The sequence below is a fragment of the Rhynchophorus ferrugineus genome, unplaced genomic scaffold (assembly GCF_030347505.1).
Source record: "Rhynchophorus ferrugineus isolate W39M unplaced genomic scaffold, kcgeb_rfMv2 rfM9, whole genome shotgun sequence".
NCBI lineage: Eukaryota > Metazoa > Arthropoda > Insecta > Coleoptera > Curculionidae > Rhynchophorus > Rhynchophorus ferrugineus.
The window spans coordinates 2545164-2560322 of record NW_027472588.1 but is presented as its reverse complement, the minus strand read 5'-3'; the positions used below and the strand labels follow the sequence as shown (position 1 = coordinate 2560322).

Genomic DNA, 15159 nt, shown 5'->3' with positions numbered 1-15159 from the left:
AAGCTCAATATTCAGGCAATATTGTAGGTAGGTATTTGTGTCAAATAAATAACAGGTACAACATAGTTCTTCATTATTGAAGTGGCTACATTCACCAACAATAAAGCTCAACCGTTTTTTCAGGTAAACATCATCATCATAAGCGCTCATTACACGAGTATCAATATCAGACATCACAAATATCCTGCGTAATTCTTATTAATTATTAATAACCATTATACATTACAAAGAAACAAGAAAAAATAATTGGAAAAAAATTGAAAGATATCTTTGAGAAACGAGTGGAAGAAACAAAAGGTCAGCCTTGGTACATCAATATCTCCACCATCATCAGGACATCTGACCGAATCTTGATTTTAAGAAAACAAGCCATCGGATTAGTGGTACGCTTGTTCGACATGACATGTAACGATGCCGACGTACAAAGGTCGTACCGGTGCTCGTCCATCGGCAGTACCGTGATGAATGAAAAAACATCATCGTGGTCATTAATTTCCTCAAAAAAATGGTGATATATTACGAGAGGTTACGGTCTAAAATTAAATTGATTATTAGAAACAGGCGGAGATTTTTTGACGCCTTAAGGGTTTTATATAACTCTTTTTTTAATAATTTTTTTCTGTTCGTTTGGTCAGGTAAATCACATGGCGTCAGGTAAGGGCCGTAACAGAGGTATGACATCACTTCCATATGGCGCCTCAATTATTTTCTACAGCTTATCAAATATATATATTTGGGGACTTGTATCTAAGCCTCTTAAATTTTTTTTTTACACATTTTAAGCAACTTTAGAATACTGGGTAATGTGTATTTAAACCTCACTGTTTTCCAAGGCTATTTAGTAATTGTTCATAGAGTAGTAGGGGCACATACTTGCACAAGTAATTTAAAAATTTAACTTTGTGGCTTCTTGTTATTTTATAATTTACACATCCACCAGCTGCATAAATTCAGTTTCGTCTGTTTCATTAATAATTTTTCTCATTTTTTCTCTCATTTACGCTCTAAGTTCCAGACTTTTCATTTTCCTTTTGCGTTAAATACTCTTTACCTTTTCCATGGCATGTTACATGAACATAAGAGCCTTTCTGACTAGATTCCCATAAATTCCCATCGCGATAAACTCGGTAATTAATCGAAGAATTTTGTTCTTCTGGTAAGCTTGAAAAATTGGAAAACGAATGCTATGAAGGCCAATATTTGAATGACTCACTCTCATCTCAATTTTACTTATTTTCTAGAATGGTAAAGCTTTTATTACAGATAATTGTTATTTTGCAAATGAATTTCTCTCAGTAAACGCTGACAAATTATCATAGACAAATCCTGAGTCTAATAATGTTTACAATTACTGAATATTTATTTCTATAACCTGTTTACTAACTACCAAGCTTATGAAGCACATGAATGTAACTATTTTACTGATTCACAGTAATATAAATAAGCAGAATTATCGATAGTAGGTGAGCTTAGTGAATAGATTCCTCAAAAAATATGCTTGTTGTCGTTTACACATCGAGTGATTTAGTTTAATCCCAAGTTATCTTTAGCCCAAGCATTTTTACTGTCAATTTCGTTAAAATAATCGCAAATTGATGAAAACCACAGATCATGGAATGGTACAATAAATATTTTTATACATGAATTAGTTTTTGAGTTATGTAATATAAAGTGGGTTTATATTTATGTCACATATCTTAAAAACTATGAATTCTAAAGCATTATTACATGGATTTTCATTTATTTTGCTCCAAAATACATGTATTCTGAAGATTTTATCTTTATCCGACAATTAAAAAAAAATTACACTTTTTCCATATATATAGTCATGAAAATTTGCGTTTTTTTGCCATTTTCAGGTTTTTTGTTCTCATTTCGGTTGAAATAATTGCAGGTTAATAAACATTGCAGGTATTATAAAGAATTTTGTGGTGAATCGAATGGTGGTACAGTATACTTTATAAAACTTTTAAATTTTAAGTAATGGAATGAAAACTTTATTTTCAAAAAATGGGTTAATTTCAGTTTATGTCGAATATATTAAGAACTTTATGTCCTAGGGCAATTTAACACTGATGTTCGCATCTTTTAGAGAAAAATTCGTATACTTTGAGAGATTCATCTTTTAGGTATAGTATAGGATAGAAGTAGTAGTAAAAATTTGCGATATTCTGCCATTTTTAATTTTTTTGCTGCCACTCCCTTCCAAATGATCGTAGCATAACTAAAATTACAGAGATTATAGCTTATTTTATGCTAAAACGATTAGTAATTGTACTATACAAAATATTTTAAAACATTTTGTGGATTTCAGTTTATGTAATATATCTTTAAAAATATTAAAAAATATATGTAAAGCAATCTAATTTAACCTACATTTTCATTTCTTTCACCACAAAATACATATATTTTGAGACTGTTATCTTCATTCAAAAAGCAAAAACAATTGACACATTTCTGTATACCATTAACGAAAGAAACAGTACTTGGAACAATTTCCGACGACACAGTTATCATGGCAGAAGCTATATCTCTATCTAAAGCTGTAGAAAAAGGATAAGTAGCAGTCAACGAGCTCTACAAATAGATTGAACTGGAAAATACAGCTTAATAGCTAATACCTCGGAATATATCTCGATGGTAGTTTAAATTCGAAACATCATGTTAGATCAGCCAATCATAAAGCCAACTTGGACCTATGGGGTGCAAATATGGAGTTATACTGAAACATCAAACTAACCAGTAATCCGACGCACCCTAAACAAAGTTCCACGATTAATTTCCAATACTTATCGCCACGTAACCAATGAAGAGCTGCACCATGACCTCGGAATCAAGTGGATACACGAAGTGATGCAAGATTTCGCCTTAAAACGTTGACATAAGCTACTGGACAACACGCAAGAAATCAGAAGATTGAAGCGAACCAAGCCACACGATCTAGTTTAGTGTATTTTAAACTTTTGGTTAAGTAGTTTTTTTTGGTTTAGTAGATTAGTTTTATTTTAATTTAGGAAATACATACTGATGTATTAATCCCGCTGTCGCCTTGGTGGTGTATTAATGCAAGTACAAGAGAACTAGTGAATAGTGATAAATTAATTGTAATTTAAGATTATACTAAGCATATATAATACAAGATAGGATTAGTAAATAAAAACTTTTCTCCATGTATACAGTCGTGAAAAATTCTTTAAAAAAATTTTTGGTTATTATCATTGTTCTTCAAATAAAAAATATTGAATCCTTGTGAAGTTTGTTTAAGTTTAAACTTGTTCTACTGTAAAAAGACGCCTTTTGATGACACCTCTATAAAAAAACATATATATGTGATATTGCAGCACTGTTCTGCTTGAAATGAAGTAGTGAATTACTTTAAATAAATTCTTTATGTGAAATTATAGCTATTTAAAACATTAGATACGCGGTGCTGAATATATATAACGCAATATAACGCCAATAAAAATCTATAGCGATTAAACGATTGAGAGATAAGCGAAGAAAACGGTGGCAGCAGCACCGGAGGTTCGGCCCATGGTAAAATTAATGGAAACCTATTAAAACTGAATCTAAACGAGAGCCGAAAACAGGTTGAACCTATTAGAAATTCTAAGCTTTTTTTGCATAATTCTGTTGGCGTTGGGTACCGTATTGTCCTTGTAATATTTCTTGTTTTAATTAATGGTCGCTTTTTCCAAAAAGACCAGAAAATATACATATATATATATATACGTGTGTGTATACCGACGAAAGAGGTAACGTTAATTGTCAACCTTGAGATTGTCTTGACTATTTTTTTTTCTAGTCGTTTCCAAATTTTTATTTATAACGTTTTTATTGTTTTGTCGGGGAATAGAATAATAATAAGAGAAATAGAAAAAAGACGATGAGTTTAGTATTAATAGCAGGCCGTGACTAATGCGTATTAGTTTTATTAATAACGAAAAATATACTCGGCTATTTTGCATATATAAATACATAAGATGGTATAGTGGTATGATTTGATTTATTATAATACGTATTTAAATAAGAAATATAATAAGGAAAGAAATATAATGTTATAAACATATATATATATATATATATATATATATATATATATATATATATATATATATATATATATATATATATATATATATATATATATATGGTACAAGTAAATAGATATATATTGGTACAAGTAAATAGTTGTGTTTAACACTTATGAATAAACAAATATTGTTTATTCATTGGATTGCATTAATTAAGATTCTTTACTTGTCTAGAGTATTTTTAAAAAATTTAGGCTATTGTGCATAAATAAATACATAAGATGGTATAGTGGTATGATTTGATTTATTATAATATGTATTTAAATAAGATATATAATAAAGAAAGAATTATAATGTTATATATATATATATATATATATATATATATATATATATATATATATATATATATGTATATATATGGTATGTCTTTATTCTGAAAAATCGTTATTGGTTACTGATTATTATTAGTATTAGTCTTGCAACTCATTGGACTAGCATAGTTCAGACATGGAAATATTAATCATTTGTATCAAGGGGCTATATGCGCCTAAATATTTAAAAATAATCATTCGTTGGTTTAGTAGGAATTATTTTGAAGTCTGTAAAAATAGATTCCTCTAGGAATCGAATGAACTGTTTTTTTTTCACTACAGCAAAAATTACAAGGTTTTATATGGTGAAAATAACAAAATTGGAATTGTTCTTTCATATAATTCTACTAATAATAAACCTAATAATAAGACTAATAATACCAATAATAATAATTATTATTTGTTAAAAGTAATATATTTTTAACAACCGACTTCAAAAAATAAATAAGGAACTCACTAAAAATAAAAAAATAAAAAACATTTTAAAATAACATATTTACATAATAGTCGTTGTAATAACTAAGTAAAAATAATCCAAAACCTTATTTAATTTATATATTACACCTATTTTATATTCTACTATATACACACAATTTAGCTTAATACATACCTAAATCTATTGATCCATTTACAATGTTATTTTAACTACTCCCGACTGACTATTTTGAAATCGGCGCCCAACCTAAACAGCAATATTAATTTAGATTCGTTTCATTGGAAATTTAATTTTTGTATATGTCACAATATTATATTATTATTTTTGTAATGGCTCGGCACCGACTTGAAACTGATCAGTAGTTAAAATATTATTGTAAATAGATAAATAGGTATTAAGCTAAATGGTGTGTGTATATAGTAGAATATAAAATACGTGTAGTGGATAGATTAGGTTATAAGGTTTGGTAGATAGTTAGGTTAGTTAGATACAGTTTTTCATTATTTTTATTTAGTTATTACAACGATTATTATGTACATATTTTATTTAAAAAATGTTTTGCTTAGATTATTAATATAAGTTTGATTATTTTTTAATTTTTGGTGAGTTCCTTATTTATTTTTTGAAGTCGGTTCAATTTTTTTATTAAAAATATTTTATTTTTCTTTTTTAGTGTTAAATATTTACTCAATAAATTATGCAGTTATTTTATTTCATATTACAATGCGTAGGCCAAGTAAAGGTGTACGTGCCTTTGAAATTTGAGCCTTTCCCTCGATTTCCCCCCGACAGATCCTGATTTGGTTCTAATGGTACCATCTCGGAAGTGCATCCTTTTGACTAAAAAAAGAATTTTAAGACTCGGCCCACAATCGACGGAGAAATCGGTGAACATACATTAAAAAATATATATATACATCCAAACATAGAACCTCCTCCTTTTTCATCCACTAGTGACGGTCCACTGGTTGAATATTTTACCTTTTTGAATGAAACTGCGGTTTAAATTGTTATCATATGAAAATACAGACAAAATATGTTTATTTTAATCTTTCAAAAGCAACGTAAAAAACAGGTTTGCTATTAATAAACCGATTTCAGCTAATTTAAACAAAGAATTTTATATAAACAACGTAAGACAATCGCATAAATAACAATATCTAGCGGTTTGTTGATGCGCTATTCTGACGACGTCCCGAATGATTCGCGGACATGTAAATACGAGATGCGCGACACTCTCGCTATTGCGAGAGAAAAAACGGGTCACTTAATCACCCGTTAACGAGTAGGTCCGACGCGTCTCCAAGCCTCTCGGCTACAATACCTCGCGCTAAGACGCACTGTCCCGTTTTCTGGCGACTTGTTTATAATTAAACAAAAATCTGGTACGGGAAAAGTGGAAGATAATGCGACTGCAACGCGATTCCTGATTTACAAGTGTCGATAGCGGCCATCGAGCGCCGGGATATTTGGACCAGAGCCAAGTGCGTCGGGACAGGGACGGATCGCACGACGTATTAGCGTAAAAATAACAGATTTAACCAATTATAGTAATGTGGTCGAAATATATCAACACGTAAATATACGATTTTGTTATAAGAAACGCTATGTCACATAAGTGTCTAAGAATGTATTTTTTTCAAATGTATTTATTACATTGTTACTACTAGGCAGTTATTACAATTTGTCTTCAGACAGATATATATCCAAAGGGACCTATCGTCCCTATCTTAGTCTCTGGTGTAATAAAGTTTAGGTAATAACACTACTGTTTTTCCATTAAATGTACCTCACTACATTACACAAGATCAAATGGTTTTTTAATGTATTTATTACATTGTTACTACTGGACTGTTATTACAATTTGTCTTCACACAGATATATATTTAGAAGGTCCTATCGGCCCTATCTTAGTCTCTGGTGTAATAAAGTTTAGGTAATAACACTACTGTTTTTCCATTAAATGTACTTCACTACATTACACAAGATCAAATGGTTTTTTAATGTATTTATTACATTGTTACTACTGGACTGTTATTACAATTTGTCTTCACACAGATATATATCTAGGAGGATCTATCGGCCCTATCTTAGTCTCTGGTGTAATAAGGTTGAGGTATTAACACTACTGTTTTTCTATTAACTATACCTCACTACACTACACAAGATCAAATAGTTTGATTCTTTTTAGTTTGTATTCTGTTCTGTTTGTGAGTCCGTTCTCATGTCTAATTGCAATTCTCTTGATTTCCTGGGGGACAGTCGGTATCTTAAGGTATAATATAAGAGGTAGTATCTCGGTGCACCTACAGTACTACTCAGAACTTTATCCCGGAAGACTTGTATTGTATTTCTATAAGATTTCGCGGAGCATCCTCATAATTCCAAATCCAAATGGAATTATATTATTATTCATTGTTATTAGTGCTTTTGCCATCTTATTATACGTGAACTGCACATGCACAGATTTACTTTCGTTAATTTTTATTTTCCAAGTGTGGGTCCAAATATTTCTGAATCTCTCAGTCTTAGAGATTCCGTATCCTTTTCAACAGGAGCTTCTCAATTACCTTGAATATTACTTTTATTGTATTTGGCAATTTTTCAGGTTTACCAAACGTCTGGAACATATTTTAGTCGAAATGCTGCATTGATGAAGTTGGTGTTTAATAATGGTGTTTTTTTTTAAATATATTTTTATAACTCTCCTTTTACCAACTATGAGTTCATCTGGACTGAGCCTAAAGTTTAACGTGGGCTCCGAACCACGGTCCTCAGCATTAAGCCTACCGACTGGCGAGTGACCAACTTTAGAAATCATCCCAAAAGACATCCGGTCTTACCCAGCCTGGTTACTGGCATGACTGGGATCATTTTCCTTGTCGGATTTTACACTCTTGCCTAAAACATTCACAAATTTTAAACAATCACAAACATAGATTTACGACCATGCCCCAGCAGGATTTGAACCCGCGGCTATCGCAACAGTAGGAGGACCGTCCCATCGCCTTTACCACTGCACAACCAAACCGACAATAATGGTGGTTTAATAATTTTGATTGCTTTATTCGGCGTTAGAATGAAATGAAAACTTATTCCTGAAAACTTTAAAAATATACAAAAGGATTTTCAATCAAAAAATGAGGCTATTGAGTGATTTAGAAACGAGTTTGTGTTGAAAAGTTGGCTAAAAAAGCAATATTGTTTGAGAATTACTCCGAAACTGGCAAAACAATAGATAATTACAATAATTTTGGGCCAATTATATATAAGAAAGATTACCTACAAAGTAGAGAATAACTATTTGTTCTATATCTTGATAATATGAATCGGAGAAAATAAATATAGCATAAAATCATATGATAAAGCTAGTAATAATAATACCAGATATGATTTATTTAATATTTAATTGTAAAAATACAATTTTCCTATTAATTACATTTTTTATTATTAATCAAAAAGGTATTTTTCAATTATATTCAAGATGTCTATTCACTATTTAATCACTTTTTGATATCAAAAATATCGTAAAGTCAGATTTTCACAGAAACAATGTTTCTATTAGCTGGGAACAATATAAAAATTAATGATTTCTGTAATAATCGCTATAAACAACTAATTATCAATTATAATCAAATAGGTTTTATAGCAATTACAACAATATTTAAATACATTCAATCAAATAGAATTGTAATGTTGAGGAAAATGTAGATTTTTCAGTGACACTAAATTTAGTTAAATTATGTATATCGAACAAAGGGTAAACAAGTATGCCAAGAAATTAAACAAGTTAAATGTGTATGCAATGTAGTTGTCATCAGATGTGAACAAAAGACAAGATCTTATTGAAAACTATATCATTCAATTATATCAATATTGGAGACTATTTTGAGCTATCCTCAGATCACTATCATATTATTAATAAACAAATTGACATATTGGATTGGATTTGAGGAAGGTGTAGAAGAAAATCTTAAGTGAAATTGCTTTTAATTTTATAAAAAGCAGCATGGAATAAGGAAAATTGGAAAGCTTATTGCAACAAGGGGTAAAGGGAGACAAATTTGCAACAAAGCAGAGCACTAGCTAATAAAACTACTAAATAAATTGTATCATTTACTTAAACAAAACTTCTAAAATAAAACAAATCCAAGAAACGACCCTGTGGAACAACCAGACTAAGTCAGCATAAATTAGCGAGACCAGCACCACGGAATGGTACCAGAACAGTTTCCCTTGGCTATTGATTAACATTGACACATTGTCTTGTCTTACCTTTCAGACGAATAAGCCTATATTTTTTAGGCCATTTATTTAAACAAATAGGGCCTTCATTTATAATTCCTCAAACAGTTGACTCGCCACGATGATCGATACACTTTTGCATATGCTTAAACCAATTTTCAAAACATTTATTCCATTTCGAATGAGGTATCTTCAAAACATGATTTTTGAACTCTTCAATAGCTTCTTTGGGGGATGAAAATCGTTGAAAACCGTGTTTTTTTCATTGACAAAGAAATCGAAAACAATATCTAATTGTCGAATTAATTTTTTTTTGCGAGTTTGGTTATTAAATAGTGACCCTCGTATATATATATATATATATATATATATATATATATATATATATATATATATATATATAAAGAAATAAATAAATTTTAACCTATTATACCAAACCCAAATGAAATCATAAAAATTTTGATGTAAACTGATTGAATATTCATATGTATGCGTGGGTGACCGACCATATTAGTCAAGCAAGTGTATCTTAAATTAAACTCATATAGAAAACAGCTCTGTATGAGTTGTTGGTAACGGTTAGTGATGTTTATTACTCCTGCATTCGGCCAATCCGGAAGGAATATATGGACAGGATCGTTTTTTTTTCGTGTTTCGGTTTCATTCCGCGACATTACGTGATCTACGAATTGGCGTTTGAGTATTTTATGGATGAATGTCGATTTATTTAGGTGGCTGCTTGTGTTTTTTTTGAAATGATTTCCTTAATTTGTTTTTAACGGTTAATTAAATGTGTTAATTGCTGGGTGATGGTGTCGATACCTCGGGCTTTATGTCTTGGCGAGTGTGGGACGCATACTTGGGAGGTGGTCAGTGATTAACTAAACTACTAATCAGCATAGTATCCATTTAACCCTAACGAAATAATATTTTGTTTCAGGTGGGGCCTCCCACCTGGTCATATCAAGCTAAGAACGAAACTAAAATAATAACTCTTCATTTTTGTTTAATGGTGTCTGTTCTGTCGGTTTCTGTTTCTTTCTGACTTGGTCTCATATCCATTCATTGAAGTCGCATTATAACTCATTTTATCAAGTAAAAAACCCTCCATGGAACATTTTGGACATAAAGGTAACTATACAAACAGTTATACAACCGGGATTGAAGCCAGCCAAGGAAGGTGGTGCTAAGTATTTGTTGGACTGGAAAGGAAATGTCCATAATGAGATGCTTCGATCTGGTGAAACTATTAATTTAATTCTCTACTACAGATAACTGTTGAAGATGTTTTCACATTACATAATACAAAAATAAGAAGAATGTGTATTGGTGGCCAACAATCGAATATGAAACTGAATTCCATTTGGCTTGATAGTCTTATCGACTATTTATGACTATAAATTTATTCTTGTTTTTATAAATTAGTATTTCAACAGATCAACGTTTACTATCTCAGAATTTTAACATCAAACAATTAAAATAAATTAATAGCCGGCTTGGTGGCGCAGTGGTAAAGGCGATGGGACGGTCCTCCTACTGTTGCGATAGCCATGGGTTCGAATCACGCTGGGGCATGATCGTAAATTTATGTTATGTATATATATATATATATATATATATATATATATATATATATATATATATATATATATATATATATTAAAAAAAATGTTTTTCAATGTTTTCACATTAATTGTCACATTATTTTATATATTTTTATCATTATTTCTAATATTAAATAACCAAAATATGGTTTATATTAGATATTAAAAGCTCTAAAAATTTTAATATTGCAGGATTTATGTGAAAAGTTAAAATTATATATTTGTGAATGTTAACAGAAAATAATATAGTAACAAGAGAGCGTTTCAAATAATGCTAAACTAATTTCAGTACCACTGAAAATTCTACATTTCCCTAAGTATTAGAAATTAATTATATTAAATTTATTAAATTTTTTGTAGTTGCTATACAATCCAATATACAATACAATGTTCACTTGATTCAGTTTGGTTTTAAATTTTTACGCATTATTGTTTTCGATATATATCGACTGGTTAGACACTTAAATCCATTTTTCTTGTCATATAGCCTAAGAACAGATTCAATAACTACAGGGGCAGCAATGGTTGGGGAGCATAAAACAGTGGAGGATTAATACTGGCCATTTAAACATTTATTTTGATACAAAAATGCCTGTTTAATGAAAATAAACATACAGATAACATACTTACTAGACTTTGCCCTTGTCTGAATTAGTTAATCTAATGGGTGCTACATATTGAGATTGAGTAGCATTTAGATTTTAATATTATTATATTAGGTAGCAGGAAAATAATGGCTTATAGAAAGAAACAAACTATTACGCACATTTTCAGAACAATGAACATATAATTGCAAATGGTGTATTTTGGCATGCTGAAAACAAATAAATACTGTGATCAAAAAAAAGAGTAGTTTTTTATTGAGAAGGTTATAAAAACATTTCTAGGCAATTATAAAGAAGCTTTAGGTTGCCTGATTCATCTAAAAGTATGTTTTGTTCATACGAACTTCGATTAATTTTCGGAAAGTTTGGGAGATGTGACCGAAGAATAAGATCAACGATTTTACTAGGACATTAAAGAGAGGGCCTGTTGGACATTTCAGAGAGACCTTTCAGGGTCTTCCCACAAGCAAAAATGTACGAAAAGGAACCTCATTGGTAAAAATAAAAGGTTTTAGTACCTGCTAGTGAATATATATTAGATGAAAAAGATATGCATCGTTATTGTAAATTAGATAATATTTTCCAAGTTTCTCTTCTCTTTTATATTAATGTAATAACTCGATTAATATAGTTACCCAAATTGTCAAGAAACGTGTTATCCAATGATAAAAGTTCAGCACATCCAAAAACATAAAAATTGTTAGTAAACCTAAATAACTATTAATCTATGTCTTAATATCTAAAATTTGTTACCCAAAATGTATTACAAAACTAAACATCATCCCTCTGTATATTTATAGATAAATACAAAAAAAAATAATGTAAAAATATTTTATTAGTATCTCGCAATGTGGCTATTTATTTCGTTATTTCATTAAGCGAAAAAAAAAGACCATCGAGAGCCGTAAATGCGTCTTATAATGAGTAGATATTTTCTGTGATCGTTTAAAAAAACTAATTATCTCTTTGTGGGTTAATTGTTAGGTTTTTCGCGACGATTTGATGGGTTTAGCGCTTTCAGTGCATCAGAGGATATTAATCCTTGCTTGTCAGTAATTCGACAGATACATGCGGCTATTTTTGTTTTTATAAATTAGTATTGCCACAGACCAACGTCTACTATCTCGGAATTTTAATATAAAACAATGAAAATAAATTAATTTCGTTTTTTTATCTTTTTATATCAATTATAATATTATTTTATACATTCTTATCGGTATTTCAAATATTAAATAATAGAAATACTGTTAGTTAGTTCAAAAATATAAATATTGCAGGGCTTTACGTGAATAGTGAAAATTATATGTTTGTGAAGGTTAATAAAAAATAATAAAGCAACAAAAACTCTTCAAATAATATTATTGCTAAACTAATTTCAATTCCACTGAAAATTTTACATTTTTTAAAATATTAGAAATCAATTCTATTACTTTTTTATGTAGTATATAAAACCTATTTGTTTATAATTGATACTTCTTTGTTTATAACGAGTATTAAATCATTTATAATAGTAATTATTAATTAATATAATAGATACATTGTTTCTGTGAAAACCTCACCTCAATTTTTATGATTTTGATTAGACATCTTGCACATAATTGGAAACTACAGTTTTGATTAATAATAAAAAAAAATTAATTAAGAGGGGAATTTTATTTTTGTAATTAAATATTAAACAAACCATATTTCGTACTATAATATAATGACTAGCTTTATCATATATTTCAATGCTTTTTCTCTTATTAGTATTTTAAATCGATATATTAAATAGTTATCTTAATATTAAATTTATTTGAAATTAATGTTTGAATGAATAAGAAGCAATATGAGAAATGTGTTGAGTAATATAATGAATTTCTCTTTCAGTTACTATTTTTATCATAAATTAAATACGAAAACATATTCATCGAATTTTGAAAATGATATTTTCATCCCATGGATGAATAGATAATGAGAACTGATAATTGGTCATTATTTATTCGTTGTAGATTTGAAGCTTTATAAGATGTATTTCACGTCCATGAAGGACATGGGGCATCACTTGCATTCATTATTCTTGGAATATAGTTTCTTGGTAGTCATCTTTATTTGCTGTAATAATAATCTACTGTTGAGATATCGTTGAACATTTAAAGCTTCTAAAATATTCGATTTTATGGTTATATGTAAGAATGAGTATGCTGTATTGGAGATATTTTATTTCATTATCATGAGGACCAATAAAAAATGATAAGGGTAGTGGAAATTCAGAAACAAAATGAATAAATTTATAGAAAATATCTGGTGAGTATACCAGATATTTACCAAACAAAAATTAATATACTTATTAATATATTATATTTTCTGAAGACATAGAACTTTGTAAGAACGTTCTAGACGTTCACGACTACTTAAAGCTTTTAATATAAACAAATTTATGGTTATGAATAAGAACGGGTATGATAAATTGGAGGTGTTTTATTTCTGTATTATTTCAGGAAAATTAAAAAATGGTAATGGTAGTTGGGATTTAGAGAAAAATATTATTAATTAATTTAGAGAAAGTACCTGTTGAACCTATTGAAATCAATATTTTTCGACGACGATATATCTTATTTTTATATTAAATTTTCTGAAGACCTAGATTGCTATTTATTATTGCTTATTTATGTTATATAGTAGACTAGTTGTTAGTGAGTAGAAGAAGCGTTAATATCGAACCCCAAGCTGTCCAGGACGTATATCCAAGCACCATAACAACAAAAATAACGTTCGCTACATACACTTGTTCTGATGATGACAGCCGAATCCTGGCGAATTATTATTCGAATCGGTGGCCGCCTCGGACGCGTGCGGCTCCACGGGGGTACCGTTACAAGGCCTCCGGCCCGCCCTGAAGAGGGCCTGCGGGTGCCGAAACGTTGCGGACGGGCCCAGACGCATTTCCTGCTCGCCGCGTCATCCGGCCAACAACAAAAACAACAACAACAACAACACGGACATGGACGGGCACTGTGCGTTACGGGGATGCGCTACCTGGCGAAGCGGCCGACTCCTCTGCCTCCAGCTGCTGGGGATCTATGAGCGAATCCACGTCGAAAAACAGGGAGGACAACGACGAGGACGTTGACGGCATTCAAAGGGAGCAGCGCATCGTCCCTACGACGTCGCGCGTCCGTTCAACAGGTCGTCGAGCACCAGGTGGATGGGAGGCGGTTTTGGGCGATTCGCGACGATTTTCGTGGACGGATGTATCACTGATATCGATGGGGCGATTAGCGAAAGCCGAACGCACTACGTGTAGGCGCGCGTGTGTTTGTATGTGTGTGTAAGCGTGTGCGAACTGTCTGCGAGTATCTGCACTAAAGCACTAAGAAGCGAACGTTAACAGTCCTTCGCGCTGGCGAACTGCCTCGAGATCGACTCGGTCTGGTCTTCGTCGGTCTCTGGTGTCGGGTCCACGCGGTCCGCTCCGCGCTACTTCCACCGCTAAAACCTCACGACGCTCGGTCCGCCGCCACTTTGTTCCCCTGCCACAACGCGCGCCTCGTTATAAACGCCGGGTCGACGTCGCGGCGCTTCTGTGACGTCACCGGCGCAGTGACGTCACCGATCGGCGACGTACCGGACCGCGTTCAATGGGGATGCGTGTTTCCCCGTCCGGAGCTCCGCTTACGAGGGGTATTCCCTGTGGACGCGTCTCGGACCCGTTCGGGTTTTTTCTGCTCCGTCGCCTCTTCGGGTTTGTTTTTCTTTTGCCGGTTACGACTCGATGATGTATTCGTTCAGTTATGTCGTAATTTTAATTTAACTCCTCGAAATGACCTGGAGCGTGAATTAGTGCCGAGATCCTACGAAGATGACGTCCAAAATTTTTTTATC

At 31.4% G+C, this 15159-nt stretch overlaps 1 protein-coding gene across 4 annotated transcripts in view; it reads right to left on the bottom strand.

The window, feature by feature from the left end:
• Hr38 (Hormone receptor-like in 38) overlaps positions 1 to 14776 on the bottom strand; it is a 157073-nt gene extending 142297 nt beyond the window's left edge. For all 4 annotated transcript variants that reach the window (XM_076414118.1, XM_076414116.1, XM_076414117.1 and 1 more), the window contains exon 1: positions 14061 to 14776. In XM_076414118.1, the coding sequence (XP_076270233.1) occupies positions 14061 to 14220 (160 nt within the window). In that variant the 5' untranslated portion in view covers positions 14221 to 14776. The remainder of the gene's footprint in view (positions 1 to 14060) is intronic.
• Between the last annotated feature and the right edge of the window lie 383 nt (positions 14777 to 15159).